Source organism: Ursus maritimus, unplaced genomic scaffold (assembly GCF_017311325.1).
Source record: "Ursus maritimus isolate PB19 unplaced genomic scaffold, ASM1731132v1 scaffold_3, whole genome shotgun sequence".
NCBI lineage: Eukaryota > Metazoa > Chordata > Mammalia > Carnivora > Ursidae > Ursus > Ursus maritimus.
Genome location: NW_024425563.1, coordinates 51,304,205 through 51,324,705, shown reverse-complemented (window position 1 = coordinate 51,324,705; position 20,501 = coordinate 51,304,205). Strand labels below are relative to the sequence as shown.

At 37.1% G+C, this 20,501-nt stretch overlaps 1 protein-coding gene across 4 annotated transcripts in view; it reads right to left on the bottom strand.

Annotated features, from left to right (window-relative positions):
• FAM126A (family with sequence similarity 126 member A) overlaps positions 1 to 20,501 on the bottom strand; it is a 108,476-nt gene that overhangs the window by 39,257 nt on the left and 48,718 nt on the right. For 3 of the 4 annotated variants that reach the window (XM_040644197.1, XM_040644198.1, XM_040644200.1), the window contains exons 2-3: positions 11,346 to 11,424; positions 3,978 to 4,079 (exon numbers count right to left, since the gene is read on the bottom strand). In XM_040644197.1, coding sequence (XP_040500131.1) covers positions 3,978 to 4,079; positions 11,346 to 11,396 — 153 coding nt within the window. In that variant the 5' untranslated portion in view covers positions 11,397 to 11,424. The remainder of the gene's footprint in view (positions 1 to 3,977; positions 4,080 to 11,345; positions 11,425 to 20,501) is intronic. The other variant, XM_040644199.1, reaches the window with a different exon arrangement.

The window sequence follows — 20,501 nt, the reverse complement described above, 5'->3', positions numbered from 1 at the left end:
GTAAATTTACAAGAAAATCTTGCAAATTAATTTTTTTACATCGAACTATTACTGAGGAACGTAGGTAGGAAAAAGATACAGAAAAGTTGGAAGGACACCACTCTTCAGGAGCCAGTACCCACTGAATGATCTCTCCATACTCTGGGCTCCCTATGCCTAGAACACCAAAGAGACTTTATGTGGCTCTGTCACAAAACAGCTGGTTTAATAACACACTTGAGCTCTGTTAGCCTCTAATCATATGCCTGTCTTAAAGTTATAGTTAATAAAAGGGTCAGTCAAGCAAACTGCATTGTACCCATAAACTGCCTCTACAATTTCTTGAACATACCACACACTTTCTATCTCAGGGTCTTTGCATTCACTACTCCCTCTCCTGGAAAACTCTTGCCCCTAGTTTTATTTTTTCCCCCAATTCATTCAGAGCTGATTCAACCAATACCACCTGAATCTCACCACATACTCCCCCTACTCCACTTTATTCTTCATAGTTTTATCACTAACCAACACTATATTATACATTTAGGTATTTGCTTAATGTCTATTCTATCTACTAGAATACAAGTTCTAATCCAGAAGATCAAGATTTTAGTCTATTTTGTTCACTGCTACATTTCTAAGTGATTTCTGGCACATTATATGGGTTCAATAAATACTTATTAAACGAAATTAACAGAATAATGAAAAATTACTATTAATAAAATCCAAATACCAAATTTGCCAAACTTCAAATGACACCCAAACCATTGTCCCAAATTTCAAAAATGTCAAAAGACAATGGATGATATCAACATTTTAGGAATATCTCCAAATTAAGATACAAAATATTCCAAAGAGGAAAAGGAGGGCTATGATATTAAAGTAGATTACACTGTTATATTTTAGAAGCACTTCTAAATACATTTTTTTAAGACTGAGTTGTGTTTTAAGAATACAGAATATGGGGTGCCTGGGTGGCTCAATTGTTAAGCGTCAGCCTTCGGCTCAGGGTGTGATTCCAGGGGTTCAAGCCCCACATCAGGCTCCCTGCTCTGCTGGGAGCCTGCTTCTTCCTCTCCCACTCCCCCTGCTTGTGTTCCCTCTCTCGCTGGCTGTCTCTCTCTGTCAAATAAATAAATAAAATCTTTAAAAAAAAAAAAAAGAATACAGAATATACACTGTCTTAACCACACAAATCAAATTAAAAAAACATAAAACAAACATACATGCAAAACCTCCTAAACTAGTGCTTCTAAAAGTGTGGTCCATGGACCAAAGACTATCCACAAATGTTACCAATGCCCAACAATGTAAATACAGAAATTGGAAACATTTAGAAATATTTACAGGTGGTAGGTATCTTAGTGTGTTTTTGATTAGAATGGCAAAAATTGACAAGGCAAGAAACAACAATTGCTGGAGAGGATGTGGAGAAAGGGGATCCTTCCTACATTGTTGGTGGGAATGCAATCAGAAGGCTGGTGGCTGGTAAGACCGGAAGTAAAAGTAAATCAGCAGCATTCTGTTTGCGCTATCCAGGAAACAGGGAGGTACTAAATTTAGTGAACAGAGCTGGGTACGTAAAAGGAAGCGTCGGTCCAGAATCCTTTATGAACATCATATGATTTCTCTCATCTATGGAACATAAGAACTAGGAAGATCGGTAGGGGAAGAAAAGGATAAAGAAAGGGGGGGTAATCAGAAGGGGGAATGAAGCATGAGAGACTGTGGACTCTGAGAAACAAACTGAGGGCCTCAGAGGGGAGGGGGATAGGGGATTGGGATAGGCTGATGATGGGTAGTAAGGAGGGCACGTATTGCATGGTGCACTGGGTGTTATACGCAACTAATGAATCATCGAACTTTACATCAAAAACCAGGGATGTACTGTATGGTGACTAACATAATATAATAAAAAAACATTTTAAAAAAAGAAATATTTACAGCAAATTGATATTGCTGCAACATCCAAGTGGGTGATCAGCCGGCTTACTGAATGGGATATAGTATAGATCAGTCAGGGGTTATCAAATTTGTGTGGTACTTCACATATGATGTGAGTCACACATTCATCATGGGCATGTGGTACACACATTGGTCTGTGACAGACTGAAATTTTTTTTAAAAACTGGTCCTTCTTCGCAAATGCTTTGAGAAATACTGCTCTGAACCATGAGAGCTGTATTCACTTTGCATAAAAGAAATGCTACGAATCAAACTAGTCTATCAGAAATTTACCTTACAAACAATATCCAAAGTAGCCTGGTTAAAACACCCTTCATCACAGGACGATTTTTAAGACTTTCAAAATACTAAATACTAAACAGTAAATTAGAAACAAGATTAAATTTGTTTAAAAAAATAAAGCATATACCTATACTTATTCTATTTGGTGAAATAATTCTCAAACATGGAAAACTTTAAAATACCTTCCACCCAAATACTTTAGAAACTAACACCCTTCAAGAAAACAAGCTTCCTACACATACTATACAAATTAAAAAGCTTTGGGGAGAAGGAAGGGAGAAGCAAAATTTGATTGTTTTATTCAGTTATTCCAGGTAAAGTTTTGGGCTTGTCAATTTCATCCCTAGTCTTTTCTTCAGCCTGTAAAAGTCATGATGCACTTTACAGCATAATCAGTAGAAGCTGGGTTTTTCCAGAACCCCTTCCCAAAGGGGTTGACTACTCAAATAACAGTAGGCTATAGTTTTGAGAGCTTCATCCAAAAGGCACATAGATTTACACAGGACCAGACTCAGGGTATAAGTTATTTTACCAACGAATAACAACATTAGTGGTGTTAGAGCTGCCATGTGATCTACCAAACTTAGGTAAAAAAAAAAAAAACTACATGCCTCATATCTCTCCCCTCTACTCCACCTCTTTCCATTCTCAATAGCTCCCTCCTAGGCTACTGTCCTAGCATCTGTTGCTTTCAATTTTTCCACTCTCCAATCTATCCTCCACATAGCCAACTTCCTGAAACAATAATCTAATCAAGTCACGCCTTCAGTGCAAAAAAAGTCTAACCTGCTTATGATGGAATTCAAGGCTCACCATGGTTACAGCCTAAACCAATCTTTCCAGCTTCAGTTCAGTACCAGTCTTATTCTCTTGTTAACTATTGCATTAGTCTATTTGCTTTTTTCCAAATGCCATGCCTTTTATTTTCCACGCTATTTCCAATCCTTTTTTTATTTCTACTATGAATGGTGGGGTTTGTAAGCACAAGAATCTGGAGTATAGACCATTTTATCACCTTCAAACTACATTTTCTTTCTAAAAAAAGAGAAAAGGAGATGGGGGCAAGAGAAAAGAAGGAAGGACAAAGAAACACTGGCTGGGTCAAACTGCTTGCCATTCCTTAAATGTTTTGCATTTTCTCAGGCCTCCATATACTAACCCAACAGTTTGGAATGTCCTTTCCCCTTGCATACCTGGAATTGTGCATATCCATCTGGGCATTGCCTTGAATTCGTGTATTTACCTATTTTCTCTCCCTTTCTTCTTTCGGGATAAAGACCATGTGTTACTTATCTTTGATTTTCTATTGCCTAGCACTGAAGCTGGCTCATAATGAGCAAACAAATATTTGTTGAATCAATTGATACATATAATAGCCCTGATTTTCTAGGCTACCTCTAACAAGACAGATAGATAGACAAACAGATAGAGGAAGAGGAGGAACATGTTCAGATATGACTTTCAGAATATGGTAATAATTCTATTTCTTGGTCTAGGAGGCGGTACAGTGAAGTTCATTTTATTATAGTTCTTTTTTTTTATTCTACCATTTTTTGAACATACAGTATTCTACTCTTACCCCTCCACCCCATTTCTCAAATATAATCAGATAAACAATCCATAATATATATTAAAGTTCTTTAAACACATACTTTTTCTTACTCTTTTATACATATGTTATATTTCACAATAAAAAATTATAAATCAATCAACTGAACACTACTAGCACAATAAACTGTAAGAGTACTTACCTCACTTTGTGGCTCCTGGATAACTTTATACAGAGATGAAACTAAAGAACTCTTGTCTTTCAAATTTGTGGCATAATTTGATAAAGATGTTTCTGGTAGTGTCTAAAAAAATTTTTTTAAAATAGATTTTATTTTTATGAAGTGTCCAGAATAAGCAAACCCATAAACAGAAAGGAGATTAGTTGTTGCCAGAGATTGGGGGAGAGGGAATTGGGAGTGACTAATAGGTATGGAGTTTCTTTTTGGTGTGATGGAATTAGATGCTGGTGTTAGTTGCACAATATTGTGACTATACCAAAAACCACTATACTTTCCCCCTAAAACAATGAATTTTATGTCATGTGAATTATATCCTAACAAAAAACATATTTAATTTTCTTATCATCAACAGGGATATAAATTAACATTAACATTTTATCTTTGATCACGGTTTCAGGTTAGAAATAGGATACAAAACATGTGTAAAACCAGAGATACATTTTTTGTAGCATTACATAAGTTACAAACTCATTAGTGGTATTGATCCTACTTCTTAATAAACATGTTGTATAAGAATCGAATAATGTTTCAAACCTTAAAGCCACAGATCATCTACCAAAGTAACTCCTGAGTTACATATACTATTAAGTTAGGCACTGGGGGCACAGTTTATACTTCTCAGAACTAGAGAAACAGCCACACTACCAACAAACTAGTTTTCCTATTGCCATTTAAAATATGGACAACTGTTTACAGCTTGCCAGCACCATCCATTCAGAAAAGACACCAAGAAAAGAGAGGAATGGGAAGACATAAAACTCAAGTCAGACAGTTTTGGGTAAAAGTAATAGGGAAATCTGGAAAAAACAAAAAAACAAAACCAAGAGCAAAAACAAAGCATTTTCATTATAAGAAATGATAAAAACCTACCCTTCTAGAGTATATCCCTTCCTTACTATCTGTCTCCAAGTCATTATTTTTTCTCATGAAAATTACTTTAATCAATCAACAAATATTAACCCTGCGGTAGATATAATGTTTCAAGATATTGCTAACAGTCATTCCAGGATATACACTATTTCTACATGTTCCATCTCCTAGTATATCATAATTTAAAACAATTATGGTTAGTATATATAGGTGTACATGTGCATAAACAGACACAGAAAATTAAACAGCATAAATGTTTATACTAAGGATATGTGACTCATTTTTACTTTGAGCTCCTTAAGGGCAAGAACTATCTTATCATCTCTCCATCCATGATATTCAGCATAAGGCCTCATACTCAAACCTTTGCTGAAGGGATTTATGATAAGATGAACAGAATAAGAAATAAACACAGCCACTGTTTACACTTCAGTAGATTCTTTAAAAATAGGTCACATTTCATCTTAAGATATATAATTGAATAGATTCTTTTTTTAAGTCAATAAGATAGCTTTGTTTACCAGAATGGTAAGTAAACGTGAACTATCTGGAAACCTTCCACCATTCTCCAGAGTAAAAAGAAATTTCACTGCAACTGCTTACATAAAGAGGGGATTAGGGCATTCTTCAATATTTCAAAAGCATGTAACAAAAGATCTCCAGGCAACATTTCATTTCCGTTATTTGATCAAGAGTAACCTAATACTAGGGGAATTTATATAAAAGGGAATAACAGTCAAATAAACAACAGATTTTTAACTCCCTGAATGGAAATGAACCTGACTTATATATAAAATACACTATTATGTGTGTGTGTGTCTAACTATAAAATTCTAAACTAAGCTAATTGAAATATAAATCTTAAAAAAATGATTAGTGAATAGAAAGATTATTATATTACATATACTATCGAGGCTAAAACTGTAACCTTCATTAAAAATGTGAATTACAGGGGAGCCTGGGTGGCTCAGTTGGTTAAGCGTCTGCCTTCGGCTTAGGTCATGATCCCAGGGTCCTGGGATCAAGCCCTGGGATGGGCTCCCCACTCAGTGGGAAGCCTACTTCTCCCTCTCCTCCCTGTTCATGCTCTCTGTCACTATCTCTGTCTCTCTCACATAAATAAATAAATTTTTAAAAAATGTGAATTACGATTTTCACTTTATGTACCAATTAACCCTCATGAGATAAAATATTTTCTGTGAAACAGCTGAAGGCAAAAGAGTAGCTCTTCTCTGAAAAGACAAACCACAGAAAATACCCTGGACCTAGGACACTATGCTGCTAACTGAGAGGAAGCGTCTTCTAAAAATTAGTGCACAATTCTGTCATTATTTCATTTTGTAAATGTGGGAAAAGCCACTTTTGTCTATAGAAGGGGAGAAAATATAATTGCTGTGTTTATGAACAGTGCTTTGAAAAACTTAAAATCTAACAGAGCCTAATGGATTTAAATACTATTACAGCAAACCTTTACATTGTCTTGCACTGTAATAGTTCAAAGGTACTGGCCTTCTTAAATACCAGCTAAGCTTTCTCACTTTTCAAAAGGCAGAACTGGAGACAAAAAAAATAAAAATAAAAAAAATAATGGGAACTTAGTCTTGGCAAAATTTGAAGAAGACAGATGCTTCATACCAAAGTATCATTTTGGCAGATGGTTTTTTAAAAATGTAAGGAGATGATATGGGTTGGGTGGAAGAGAATTAATGAAGACAGACGGATGGAGAACCAATAAATAAAACAACTCTATTCAACATTATACATAGATTAGATTTTAAGATTCGGTGATTACCAGAAAATTGAAAAAATTAGGAGTCTAGAAATCTGCTAGATAAGTCTACACATAACATTAAGAAAAACACAACACAATCTGAAAGTTAATACTATACAAATAAATCTTCGAAAAGATAGAAACTGAGGGGTGCCTGGGTGGCTCAGTAGGTTGAACGGCCAGCTCTTGGTTTCAGTTCATGTTATGATCTCAGGGTCCTGGGATTGAGCTCCTCATCCAGCTCTGCATTCCAGCGGAGTCTGCTTGAGAGATTCCCTCTCTCTCTCTCTCTCTCTCTGTCCCCCTCTGTCCTCCCCCCACTCATGCACGTGGGCACTCACTCTCTCTCTCTCTAAAATGAATAAATAAATAAAATCTAGGGGCACCTGGGTAGTTGGCTGAGCATCCGACTCTCAGTTTGGCTCAGGTCATGATCTCAGGGTCCTGGAGTCTAGCCCCCAATGGGCTCCCCAGCTCAGCAGGGAGTCTGCTTCTCTCCCTCTCCTTTTCCCTCTGCCCCCCCACTCGTGCTCGCTCTCTCTCTAACACACATAAATAAATCTTGAAAAAAATCTTGAAAAAAAAAGAAACTATTAATGTAATCTTAAAATAATGAAGTCTCAAGTCTAATCACTTAGTTGGTATATGAAGAGAATACCAATGAGGGCCCATAGCTAGAGTAGATATGAATAGTTTTTCCAAAGGCAAAAAAAAAAAAAATTGCACAAAGCAAAAATTGTGTTGTCTTCGTGCAGTTGTGAGCATGGTGAATGAAGTTACAGGGTTGGGAGTTCAGACTGCGACACGGAACAATGTAGAACTAAAATCATCTTCACAGACCACCCACTTCACTCTTTCTGATGAGCATATTGAAACCTAAATAAGTTAATGTGATTTTTCCAACATCATAAAACCACCTAGCAGAATAATTATGATTACATCAAAGGGTTTTTGAGTCCCTATGTGCTTGTACTACTTTGTCAATCTGATCTTACAGCCCTAATAGCACCATGGTTATCAAATTAAACAACCAGAGGCTTCCCCCACCCCCTTCTCTCCCTCAATCCCTCTCTCTCTCTTTCTATATATATATATATATATATATATATACATATATATATGTACATATATATATATATACATACATACAAGCATCCCTTCTTAAATATTTTTTTTAAGATTTTTTATTTATTTATTCGACAGAGATAGAGACAGCCAGCGAGAGAGGGAACACAAGCAGGGGAGTGGGAGAGGAAGAAGCAGGCTCATAGCAGAAGAGCCTGATGTGGGGCTCGATCCCAGATCGCCGGGATCACGCCCTGAGCCGAAGGCAGACGCTTAACCGCTGTGCCACCCAGGCGCCCCCCTTCTTAAATATTTTAACCAAAACATGCAACTAACATCACAAATTATTTCAAAAGACAAGATATTCTAATTTTAAAAGTACTTAAAAGATATGTTCTCAAGCACTTTTCTACCTTCTATTACCTTTAATATCATAATGATTTTGCCTGATAAACTTAATCTCTTTATCAAACATAAACAGAGCTGAATTCAACACACATTAACACAATTCAGAATAACACTCAAAATAATTTTCAGGAATGTTTACCAAATTAAACAAGGAATAGAAAATATCTTCTCTTTAATTAGCTATAATGTCAACTTGACAATAATTTAAAACATTCAATATATTAAATTGACTGAAAATTGGGTAAACTTAGGGGTGCCTGGGTGGCTTGGTCGGTTAAGCATCTGCCTTGGGCTCAGGTCATGATCCCAGGACCCTGGGATCAAGCCCTGGGATGGGCTCCCAGGCTTCTCCCTTTGCCCCTCCCCCCAGCTCATGCTCTCTCTCTCAGGCTCTCTCTCTCAAATAAATAAATAAAATCTTTTAAAAAAAGAAAGAAAATTGGGTAAATTTAATCTTGGGGGGCTAGAGGAAAATTAAATTTAATTCATGGGGTCCAGGATTTCACTCCCCTTCTCCCAATGGAAAAGTTTCTTTATTCTTGAATTAAACTTATAAAAATTTTGATAAAATAGTGCTACCCACATAATATATGTTATATTGCTAAAATATTATTTAGATAATATTTTATTCACATCCTAGTTTCTTTTAGTTGAAGATGGTATTTAGAAAACAAGCTGGGTGCATGGCGTACTCATTACTACCAGGGTGTCATTGTTCCTTGCCCCCCCCCCCAGTGAATAAAGCTGGGAAATACATGGATGCATTTATGTATGGTTTTACATTTATAACTTTATCATATACATATTATTTAGACCATGAGTTCATACTGATTCTTTCAATTCTAATCTAACACCTTAGTGTTCTTTCTTGCCTTTCCTCATTACATGTTTCTAATTCCTTTCTCAGACACAGAGAAACCTAACTCCCATTATCCTCCATGCATTTACTTATTTACTCAAAGTAACCAACCCACCAATGTAACCACTCTGGCTGAGTCTTCTGCATGTCACCTCTGCAATCCTCTGCCCAACTACCCACCTCCTCAAACACTAGGGCATACTTTGCCCATACTACTTACTATACTGCCCGCTTAACCTTCACTGCTACACTTGCTAGGGTACTACATATTCAAGCCAGGAGAGGAAGGAATAAACAAACAGACAGGAAGGTAAGGGAATAAGTCATGATTTTCAATTATTTGCCTTAACAGCTAACCCTTCCCCCACTCTTTAACATGCCCCCCTTCCACAACTCCCATACTAAAAAATGACTAAATGGCTGGCTATATTTGTTTTTGCAAATTTGACTTTACTATTAAACTTAACAATGCCCTAGAAGTAGTACTCAACTCTTAAACTTGACTATATCCATCAAACTGTCAAAAAAAATCATGATGCGGTGCCTGGGTGGCTCAATCAGTTAAGTGTCTGACTTTGGCTCAGGTCATGATCCCAGAGTCCTGGGATCAAGCCCCATGTCCAGCTCCTTGCTCAGCAGGGAGTCTGCTTCTCCCTCTGCTCCTCTCCCCTTTTGTGCTTCCTCTCTCTCAAATAAATATTTTTTAAAAATCATGATATAATGAACCACATTAAACACTCCTGAAGCAAAAAAAAAGAAAAAAACAACTTAAAAACACCTTGAACACTTACAAAAACAACATATGCAGAATGTTTAATCAAATTATTAAAATATGTAGAAGGCACTATATACAGTGCAATTTTATAAGATTCTACATCACTTTATGATGACTTAGGGGATCTGTAGAAGGATACTCAACTCATGACTGTAATAACTGACAAAGTGAAAATCTGCCCAGCCATTTGTCAGGATGAGATAATAATGACTGATAAGGCCAGCTACAAAATTAACAGGAAACATTGCTTCTCCAAGGACACAGTGCAGCTGAGGTTTCATAACAACCTCCCTATTTTGAGTGACTAGCTGTATTCTTATTCACTGAGAAGCCTTGTTATCTACAATCATAGATATCAAAAACTTGGCTGTATAAACATGTATCAGTAAGAATGAAACATCCCACTCTTGCATGGAGGATCTAAGTCACCTTGACACAGAGAAGCAGGTTTGATTTCCAAACAAGGTGCAGAGGCAGAGCTTCAGATAAGGGGTTTCTGAGCACAACATTCCTCATAGATGTTAACTTTGTAGTTTCCAAGACAACATGACCTTGGGTCCACTTTGAAGTCCACACCAGATTTTGACTCCATTACACACAGTTCTGCTTTGTTTTGAGACCATAAAAATACTGCTTCATTTAAATTTCATCTAAACTTCACCTTTCCTCCAAATCCTATAATTTTATCTTTTCCTCTGTTTGGTGAGATGCCCATATAGTGCCTGTTGTGTAGTCTTCCGAAAGTCCCCGAAAGTCATGGGCTGATTAGGCTGGACAAAAAAAGTGACAGTTGCAGCCTAAACCCTTCATTCCTATGGTTCATGATCATGAAGTTCACATAATTATGTGTAACAAGACCCAGAGGACAAGGAGAAGGTAATTAACTGGTTAAAGGATACAGTTTTAGGGGCCCCTGAGTGGCTCAGTTGGTTGAGGGTTTTTGATTCTTGATATTGGCTCAGTCATGATCTCAGGGTTGTAAAATAGAGCTCCATGTCAGGCTCTGCACTGGGCATGGAGCCTGCTTAAGGTTCTCGCTCTCCTTCTCTTTCCCTCTGCACCCCCGCCCCCCACAAAAAAAGAACACAATTTTAGCTAGTATAGAGAAAAGTTCATTAAGAAAAGAAAACAAAAGTTAGCCAGCTAAAGAAGGATCCACTGGTAGAAAGGTGGGCAAATATCTTCCCATCTTCTCCCCATTGTTTATCATACCCACTCCCATTGCGCTCCAAATTGGGAGAAACATTTCAATGCTGAATCTTTAAAGGTTGGAGAGGGTAACATTAACATTCAGAAACCTTAACCATTCTTTGTGGCGTTGCTATGAAAAGGAGAAAACAAACTTTTAACCACTTGGGAGAAAAAAAGGATTTATTTCCTGGAAAGAATTACTACGTGCAAATAATTCCTTATTAAGATTTGTTGGAACATATTTCTGCTTCCATATACATATAGCCTTTCAGTCATAAAAAATAAAAATTATAAAAAGTAAAATAAAATTTTAAAAAGAGCCACTGGGATTTAAACCCCAAATAAAACTTCTTTGTAATATAATTATTATATTGAAACAGTAAATATTACCTTAAATTCTGACAACCATTCCTCCACAGCCCCTTTCTCTGAAGTGAACATCTTTCCACATCTGTTCTAGACCCTCGACCTGAAAGATAACATAGAAAAATGTTAAAATTTTGAGTACATTTTATAGTTAGATTACTATGAATAGAACTAACCCTATAAAATTAAGTTACTTCTTATTTGTGAAATTAAAGCAGTTTCAAACATAAATTACTAGGCTCATTTCAAAACAATGTGCACAAACAAGGATCCAAACACAAGAGTTTTAATAGAAGTATAAATATCATAACATAACGAAATTGGCCCTGCAATTTTCTTCTTTTTTTTTTTTTTAAAGATTTTATTTATTTATTCGACAGAGATAGAGACAGCCAGAGAGAGAGGGAACACAAGCAGGGGGAGTGGGAGAGGAAGAAGCAGGCTCACAGCAGAGGAGCCTGATGTGGGGCTCGATCCCATAACGCCAGGATCACGCCCTGAGCCGAAGGCAGACGCTTAACCGCTGTGCCACCCAGGCGCCCCGGCCCTGCAATTTTCATTCAGCTTTTAGGAATGCCAGCTGCAAAACATACTGAACACTTTCCCCTAGTTTCAATGAAATAATTCCAAAATATCATGCATCTTAAGAAAACTACAGAAAATATTTTAAAACTGTAAAAATATAAAAAGACACGCTACAAAATTGACTTTATAGAAAGCATTTAAGTAATTCAATTTGCTTATATTTTGATTCTTTACAAGCTATTTAGACAAGCCACTTGGTTCCCTGAAAGCTTAATACTTACTAAATAAGAGTAAAAGTGGTACTATTCAAGATAATGATCATATTCAACAACAGTTATTCAGAAGACTGGGATTTAGTTAAGTAAAAATAAGGGGGAAAGGAAGCTAAAGAAAATGCAAAACAAATTTACTTCAAGCAAAATTTTTGTGAACATACAATGTAGTTTTCTTCACCCATCTGTATGAGAGTAGACCTAAAAACTGTTTCTTGAAGGAAAACCTTAGCTCTATCTGATTTCCTAACCTCCTGAGGCACAAATCCTGCATTAAGCTTCTTAATTTTCATCAGCATTATATTGTACTAGAAAGAGACGCATAATTGCCAGAAGTGGAATCCTGATTCTATTACTTATTTGTAGTATAACCTTGGGCAACTCATTAACCTTACTTTTTTCATCTGTGAAATACAGATAGCCACAGCACCTATTTGCAAGGGGTTATTGTGAGGATTAAATTAAAAATGCAAATAAAAGCGCTTATTACAGTACCTGGCAATAAAGTTTTAATACTATGAATATTATTATTGAAGAATATCAATGCATATAGCCTCTGCTCAGCTGTCTATCAAAGTGTACAGATATGCCTTAATGAACAACACAGGTTCTTGCCAAAGAATATACTCTGAAGTTTCTATTATCTAATTCCCATTAAAAACATGGTTAAAAAAATAAAGAAAAAAATAAAACCATGGTTAAGAAAAATATGTGTAAATACACACACACATATTCATTAAGAATTGAGAAATATGCATGTTATCTTTTTAGCATAAAAAATAGCCCATTTATTTTTTAATCCAAATTTTATCCTTGGGTCAAGTCAAACTATCAAAAACCACAGATGTGTACCATACTACTGATTTTATAGAACTGTCCATTCAAATAAACTGGGCTTTGGAATTGTGTCCCAAATGTTACCAAAAATCCTGCTAGATCACATGTATCATGTTTAAAATCCAAAAGAGGAGAAAATTCACATCTTCAGTTTTCACCACCAGAAAAAACTCTCCTTTAGAGTAACTTGTTTGCTTTTACATATGGATACTGTGACTCTCATAACTGATTCTCTTTGCTCTGATTGTAATAAATTGGGAGTCACAGTTTCTGCCCTAAATCTATACACAAAAAAGCAGGCCTGAATTTACCCTTTTTCTTGTTTCATATTATACTCTTACTCTTATTTTCTTTCTGCCTGGATCTACTTTTTTTTTTTTTTTAAGATTTTATTTATTTATGTGACAGAGAGACAGCCAGCGAGAGAGGGAACACAAGCATGGAGAGTGGGAGAGGAAGAAGCAGGCTCCCAGCGGAGGAGCCCGATGTGGGACTCGATCCCGGAATGCCGGGATCACGCCCTGAGCTGAAGGCAGACACTTAACGACTGCGCTACCCAGGCGCCCCTACTTTTTTTTTATTATTAGAGAGAGAGAGAGAGAGAGCATGAGTTGTGCGGGGTAAGGGGGTTAGAGACGGAGGGAGAGGGAGAGGGACAGACTCCCAGGTCAAGCAGAGCCTGATGTAAGGCTCGATCCCAGGACCCTGAGATCATGACCTGAGCCGAAGTCAAGCACTTAACCAACTGAGTCACCCAGGCGCCCCTGGATCTACTAACTTTTATCTTGTCACAATATACTTGTTTGTGAAACAAAATGAAGCAAAGTAAATATAAATGCAAATAGGGGTTTTTAAAATTTATCCAATGTTTATTCTAGTAGGACAGAAAATGATTACAAATAAAACCATGCTACATCAAATTACAGAGAATTGGGTGGGGGTAAAATTTTTACAAAAATTCAAAATAACTCCCTAGTTAAAATTAAGACTAATTTTGAAAGGTTAAAAGGAATCAAGAGCGATTTGCAAAGGATCAAGAGTAGTCAAAGCTGGGGCGCCTGGGTGGCACAGCGGTTAAGCGTCTGCCTTCGGCTCAGGGCGTGATCCTGGCGTTATGGGATCGAGCCCCACATCAGGCTCCTCCGCTATGAGCCTGCCTTCTTCCTCTCCCACTCCCCCTGCTTGTGTTCCCTTTCTCGCTGGCTGTCTGTATCCTGTCAAATAAATAAATAAAATCTTAAAAAAAAAAAAAAAAAAAAAAAAAAAAAAGAGTAGTCAAAGCATCTTGAAGAACAACAGAGCTACAGGATTTGAACTTCTGAATATCAAGGTTTACTAGAAAACTTACTAAACATCATAGTAGTTAAGCGAGTGTGGTATTATCATAAGGGCCGAAAAAAAAACAATGAAACTGAGTAGCCAGAAACAGACTTACATATATATTAGTCACCTGATTTATGACAAAACTGACACTAATTCAGCAGGGAAAGAACAGTCTTTAAATTAAATGATGCTAAGTCAATGGACAGTGACATGGGGTAGAAGGTGGGGAGAGAATCATGACGTAGTAGTTCATACCATGTGCAAAAATCAGTTCCATGGATCCATAGATTTAAGTGAAAAAGGTAAAACATAAAGCATTTGGAAGAAAACATAAGAGAATACCTTCATAACTTTGGAGTAGGCAAAGTTTTCTTCAACAAGAGGCACAAAAGCACTAATCATAAGACAGTTAAAAAAAATAAATTGGACTCCATTAAAAGTAAGTAAGAACTTCTGTCAACAGATGAATGGATAAAGAAAATGTAGCACACAACGGAATATTATTCAGCCTTAAAAAGAAGGCAATTCTTGGGGCACCTGGGTGGCGCAGTTGTTGGGTGTCTGCCTTTGCCTCAGGGCGTGATCCCAGCGTTCTGGGATCAAGCTCCACATCAGGCTTCTCCACCAGGAGCCTGCTTCTCCCTCTCCCACTCCCTCTGCTTGTGTTCCCTCTCTCGCTGGCTGTCTCTCTCTCTGTGTCAAATAAATAAATAAAATCTTTAAAAAAAAAAAAAAAAGAAGAAGGCAATTCTACCATTTGTGACAACATGGATGAATGTGGAGGACATTATGCTAAGTGAAATAATCCAGACACAGAAAGACAAATACTGCAAGATCTCACTTATATGTAGAATCTAAGAGTCAAACTCATAGTTAACAGAGAGTAAAAGGATAGTTTCCAGGGGCTGGGATGTGGGGGCAATGGGGAGATGTTGGTCAAACGGTATAAACTTTCAGTCATAAGATGAATAAGTTCTGGATATCTAATGTACATACAGCATGGTAACTACAGTTGAAAACATACTTGAAATTTGCTGAGAGAGTAGATCTTAAGTGTTCTCACCACACACACACACACACACACACACACACACACACACACCAAGATAACTATGTAAGGTGATGTATATATTAATGAGCTTGATTGTGGCATATAAAACCATCATTTATGTCTTAAATATATACAACTTTAATTTGTCAATCATACCTCAATAAAGCTGGGGGGAGGGAAAGACCTTCTATTCATCAAAAGTTACCTCTAAGAGAATGAAAAGGCAAAGCCACAGGGTCAGAAAAGATATTTGCATTTCATATATATGACAAGAGCTTCATATCCAAAACATATACAGATCTCAAATTAGTAAGAAAAAGGGAGATAATCCCAATAGGAAAAAAAAGCATATCACTTACCCAAATGGAAACCTAACATACGAAAGGTGTTCAACTTTGTTAGTCAATTAAAACCCACAATAAAATATCACACACACACACACACACACACACACACACACACAACTTGCAAGTGTGCCTAGAATGAATGGCAAATAACACCAAGCACTGAAAAAGGTACGGAGCAAACAGAATATTCATACAAGCTGGTGTGGATATAAATTGGTACAATATCTTGGAAAATGCTTTGGCAATATCTTCTAAACTTGAACACATTCATGTTCCATAGACCCAGCAATTCCACCCATAAAAAATATACCATAGAGAAATGTGGATATATGTTTTCTGAAAAATGTGCTTAAGAATTTCCATAGCAGCAGGTTTTATAAATAGTTAAAAAGTAGGAACAAAACAAATGTTCATTAGGAGTAGAATGGATAAATTATGGTATACCATACATGCAGTTCTATACAACAACAATAAGCAAACCATAATTATATCAATATCACAATGTTGGGGGAAAGGAGGCATAAAAAGAGTGCATACTCTATAATTACATTTGCATACACTTCAATAACAGGCAAAACTAATCAATTGTGTTAAAAGTTAGGATACCAGTTGCCCTTGAGGGAGTTACTTTTTGGGTTCTAGTAATATTCTGTTTCTTGATGTAGGGGCCGGTTACACAGGTGTATTCATTTGGTGAAAATTCATCAAACTCCACACTGATTTGTCCATTTTTCTGTGTGTATATTATACAAGAGTAACACCAGACAGCCCCAGGCCTCTTTTCTTCCACTTGACAGAGATCATATGGGAGCACTTACCAGCATAGCTGAGTTAATCTGAATACTCACTTGTTTAGCATGCGTTCAAGCTCAAGTAAAATTGCCCCCGGCCCATACCTCTTTGCCTTCTGCAGAGCTCAAAAGAGAGGCTTAAAAATATCTCCCTACCTTGAAACTTTCACAGCCTCACCACCATTAAATGCTTCTGGTCTACCAAGACCAAAGTCATCATTCCCTTCATCCCGGATCTCTGTTTATGCTGGGCACCACAAGAAACTACGGCTCCCAGATGACACTAAGCCCTCACACACTAATCTTCATAACTCTTGCACACTCTCTGTTTTACCCCCATCTCCTATCCCATCCTAATTCTGGAAGGAGGTTTTTTCACTGTGCCTTCTGAAACTGACAATCTATTAGCAGCAAAATCCTCTATGTCCTCAACAATTCTCTGAATGTCTATTTCTTCTTGTCCTAATACGAAAACCAGTTCTTCTCTGAAGACACTGTTTTCCCTGCGATCTTCTCAGAGTGACTGCTTTTCCTCACATAGCCCTGGAAGAAACCACTGGGCCTGGAGGTAAAGTAAGTGTCCTCCTTCCTCCTTATTATCATTTCAAATCATTCTCCCTCTCTCTTTTCAAACCATCCACTCAACGTTGCTTTGAAACTCACATAGCTGTCATCTATCCATCAAATCCCCCCCCAACCACCCCTTCATTTCTAAATGACTTTAGCTCTGGCTCACCGTCCCTCTTTCAAACTACTCCTATTTAAATTCTTGGTGATTGGGGTACCTGGGTGGCACAGCTGGTTAAGTGTCCAACTCCTGGTTTGGCTGGGGTCATGATCTCAGGGTCGTGAGATCTAGCCCTGAGTTGGGTCCTGTGCTTAGTGAGGAGTCTGCTTGAGTTTCTCTCTCCTTCTCCCTCTGCCCCTTCTGCTTGTGCTCTCTCTCTCTTTCTTTCTCATAAATAAATAAATAAATAAATAGTAATTTAAATTCTTGGTGGTTATTTCTTTACACCCTGAACTCTTCTTAAAAATGTCTTCCAACCACATTGTCTTCTTTCCTTCCTCAGCTACTCAGGCCTATGATCATGACCAAGACCAGCTATTCTCAAACACTTGGTCAGGGCCATTATATACTTTAAGATATTAAACCAACCTGAAAGAACATCCAATGGCCAAGCCTGGAACAACTTGAGCAACATAACAAATAACGTAGTACTGAATTATTTTTTTTAAATATTTTATTTATTTATTTGAAAGAGAGAGAGACAGGGAGAGAGGGAATACAAGCAGGGGGAACACAAGCAGGGAGAGAGAGACGGAGGCTTCCCACTGAGCAGGGAGCCCGATGCAGGGCTTGATCCCAGGACCCTGGGATCATGACCTAAGTCGAAGACAGACGCTTAACGATTAAGCCACCCAGGAGCCCCCGTAGTACTGAATTATTACCCAAAGCATAAAATAAACATACATGAGTCCACATTGAAATAAATAAACAAACAAACAAATAAAATTTAGAGAGCAAGAGACAAGTTTTCCTCTCATAATAATTCCAAATGATATATCCAGGAGGAGTTTAGTCCCTGCCTCCCTATTGAGAATGGATTGGACATAGTGATTTGTTTCCAAAGAATAGAGTATAGAAAGGGGAAAACAGTAACTTTATAGTGGAGAAATCTGACACTGACTTGATCAAGATTCACCTCACTTGTGATGTCATATGAATATCATGTACCCCTGATATGATATGATGAGAAGGGCACTTTACCCCTGCGGTATTCTTTCCAAAAACCTATAAACCCAGTATAATAATGAGAAAACATTAGAGAAACATTTGAGGGATGTTCTACAAAATATCTGATCTGTACTCCTCAAAAGTAACAAGGTCATTAAAAAAACAAACAAACAAATAACAACAACAACAACAAAAAAAAAAAAAAAACAGAAAAAGACTGCAAGACTCTTATAGACCAGAGAGACTAAGGTGACATGACAACTGAATACAATATGGTATCCTGGATCAGATCCTAGAAGTAAAAGGACAGTAATGAAAAAACTAGTGAGATCCTAATGAAGTCTGGAATTAAGTTAATAGCAATGTAATTAGTAATGACAAAAGCACAATCCTAAAATGACATTACGAGAAAATGAACCTGGGTGTGGGATATATGGGAATACTCTGTACTATGTTTGCAACTTTTCTATAAATCTAAAATTGTTCATAAAATTATTTTTAAAAATTATTGAGGCTCTGAAACAGCTTTTTATTTATGTAGGTTAATATCTATTGATATTTACTATATTCAAATAAAACAGAAATTTTTAAAACACAAGAACTTATAAATATATATCCCATTAATCATTACTTACTATGTAGCCTCTGGAAAGCACCACTGTATAGTCATTAATGGGAGTGAAAAAGACAAATAAAAGTCCTAATATTATTATGAAAATAGTTTTAAGCTTGTAGACCACATGAAAGGATCTTAGGGACCCCCAAAATGTCCCCATATGATACTTTGAGAAACCACTGCCCTAGCCCTTGTCATTATCCCTGTTGACCTCTGACCTCTCCTATCTTTTCAACATATCCTTTTATGCACTCAGACCCCAAAACTTTTTGACCATACCAGGACCTAATATCACTTCCCAATATTCTCCTCTCTCTCCTTGCCCATTTCAAATTCTTTAGTCAATTCTTTTTTTTTTTAAAGATTTTATTTATTTATTTAACAGAGAGAGAGACAGCCAGCGAGAGAGGTAACACAAGCAAGGGGAGTGGGAGAGGAAGAAGCAGGCTCCTAGCGGAGGAGCCTGATGTGGGGCTCGATCCCATAACGCTGGGATCACGCCCTGAGCCGAAGGCAGACGCTTAACCGCTGTGCCACCCAGGCGCCCCTCTTTAGTCAATTCTAATCACCATTTTGAATATACTCCCTCAACTACTTTGCCCTTAATTGTTTTATTTCTTTGGCAAAAATACAACCCTGGTAAAATTCAACTCTCCACCTGATGCATGTCAGCATCCATGCAGCTGAACAAGGTGGAATACACAACTAAAACAACACTTAAAAGTTATGACCAAGAACCTTAAGTACACCCTTAGTGTTGCCCGGCAATCATGCAGTTCCCCTACAGTCTATTCACTTTACCAGTCTCCTACTTAATTATTTCATACATTCTACCTGATACTCAAAACTCTAAAACCTTCTTCCCATTCTACTCTCAGCTGATAATCTTAATTCCTACCTTACTGAACAATCAGAAGGGAACTTCCACAAATTCCCAAATGTCTACCTACCTAAAAGCATCTGTATCTTTACACTCCATATTCCCTTCTGTTAACTACAAATGAACTGTCCATGATCCTATCTGAGGCCAATCCTTTGAATAATGCACTACAACCATCCTCTCTTGCCTACCTAAAAAAATCACTTTAACAAGCCTCCTCTCCCTAAATTTCTCTCTATCTCATTTCCTCTTCAGCTATTTTCACATCTCTGTTCCTGTTTTACATTAAAACTCCTCAAAAGAGTTGTATGCTTGTTTCTAATTCCTACCTGCCCTTACAATTTTTTTTTTTTAGTTTTTAAAAATCAACTTTGAGGTGTAATTTATATACGATAAAAGTATACATTATAAGTGTTCAGTTCTATGTATCTATCCTTTCCAGTCAATCCTCCAACCCCCCATCCCAGGCAACTACTGATTTGATTTCTATCACTATAGATTACTTCAGCATGTACAAGAGCTTCATACAAATGGAATCATATACTATGCACATGTGTTTCTGGCTTCATCTTCTCATCATGTCTTTGAGATTTATTCATGCTGTTGATGTATCAGTAGCTTGTTCTTTCTTATTGCTGACTTGCATGAATATACCACAATATTTTACCTACTTACCTGTTGATGGACATATAGATTACTTCCAGTTTGGGGCTATTACGAATCAAGCTGCTATAAACATTCAGGTGGCAGACTGTATTCTCTGAAGATAACCACAACATAATCTCCTTAGAAGATAACTTGGA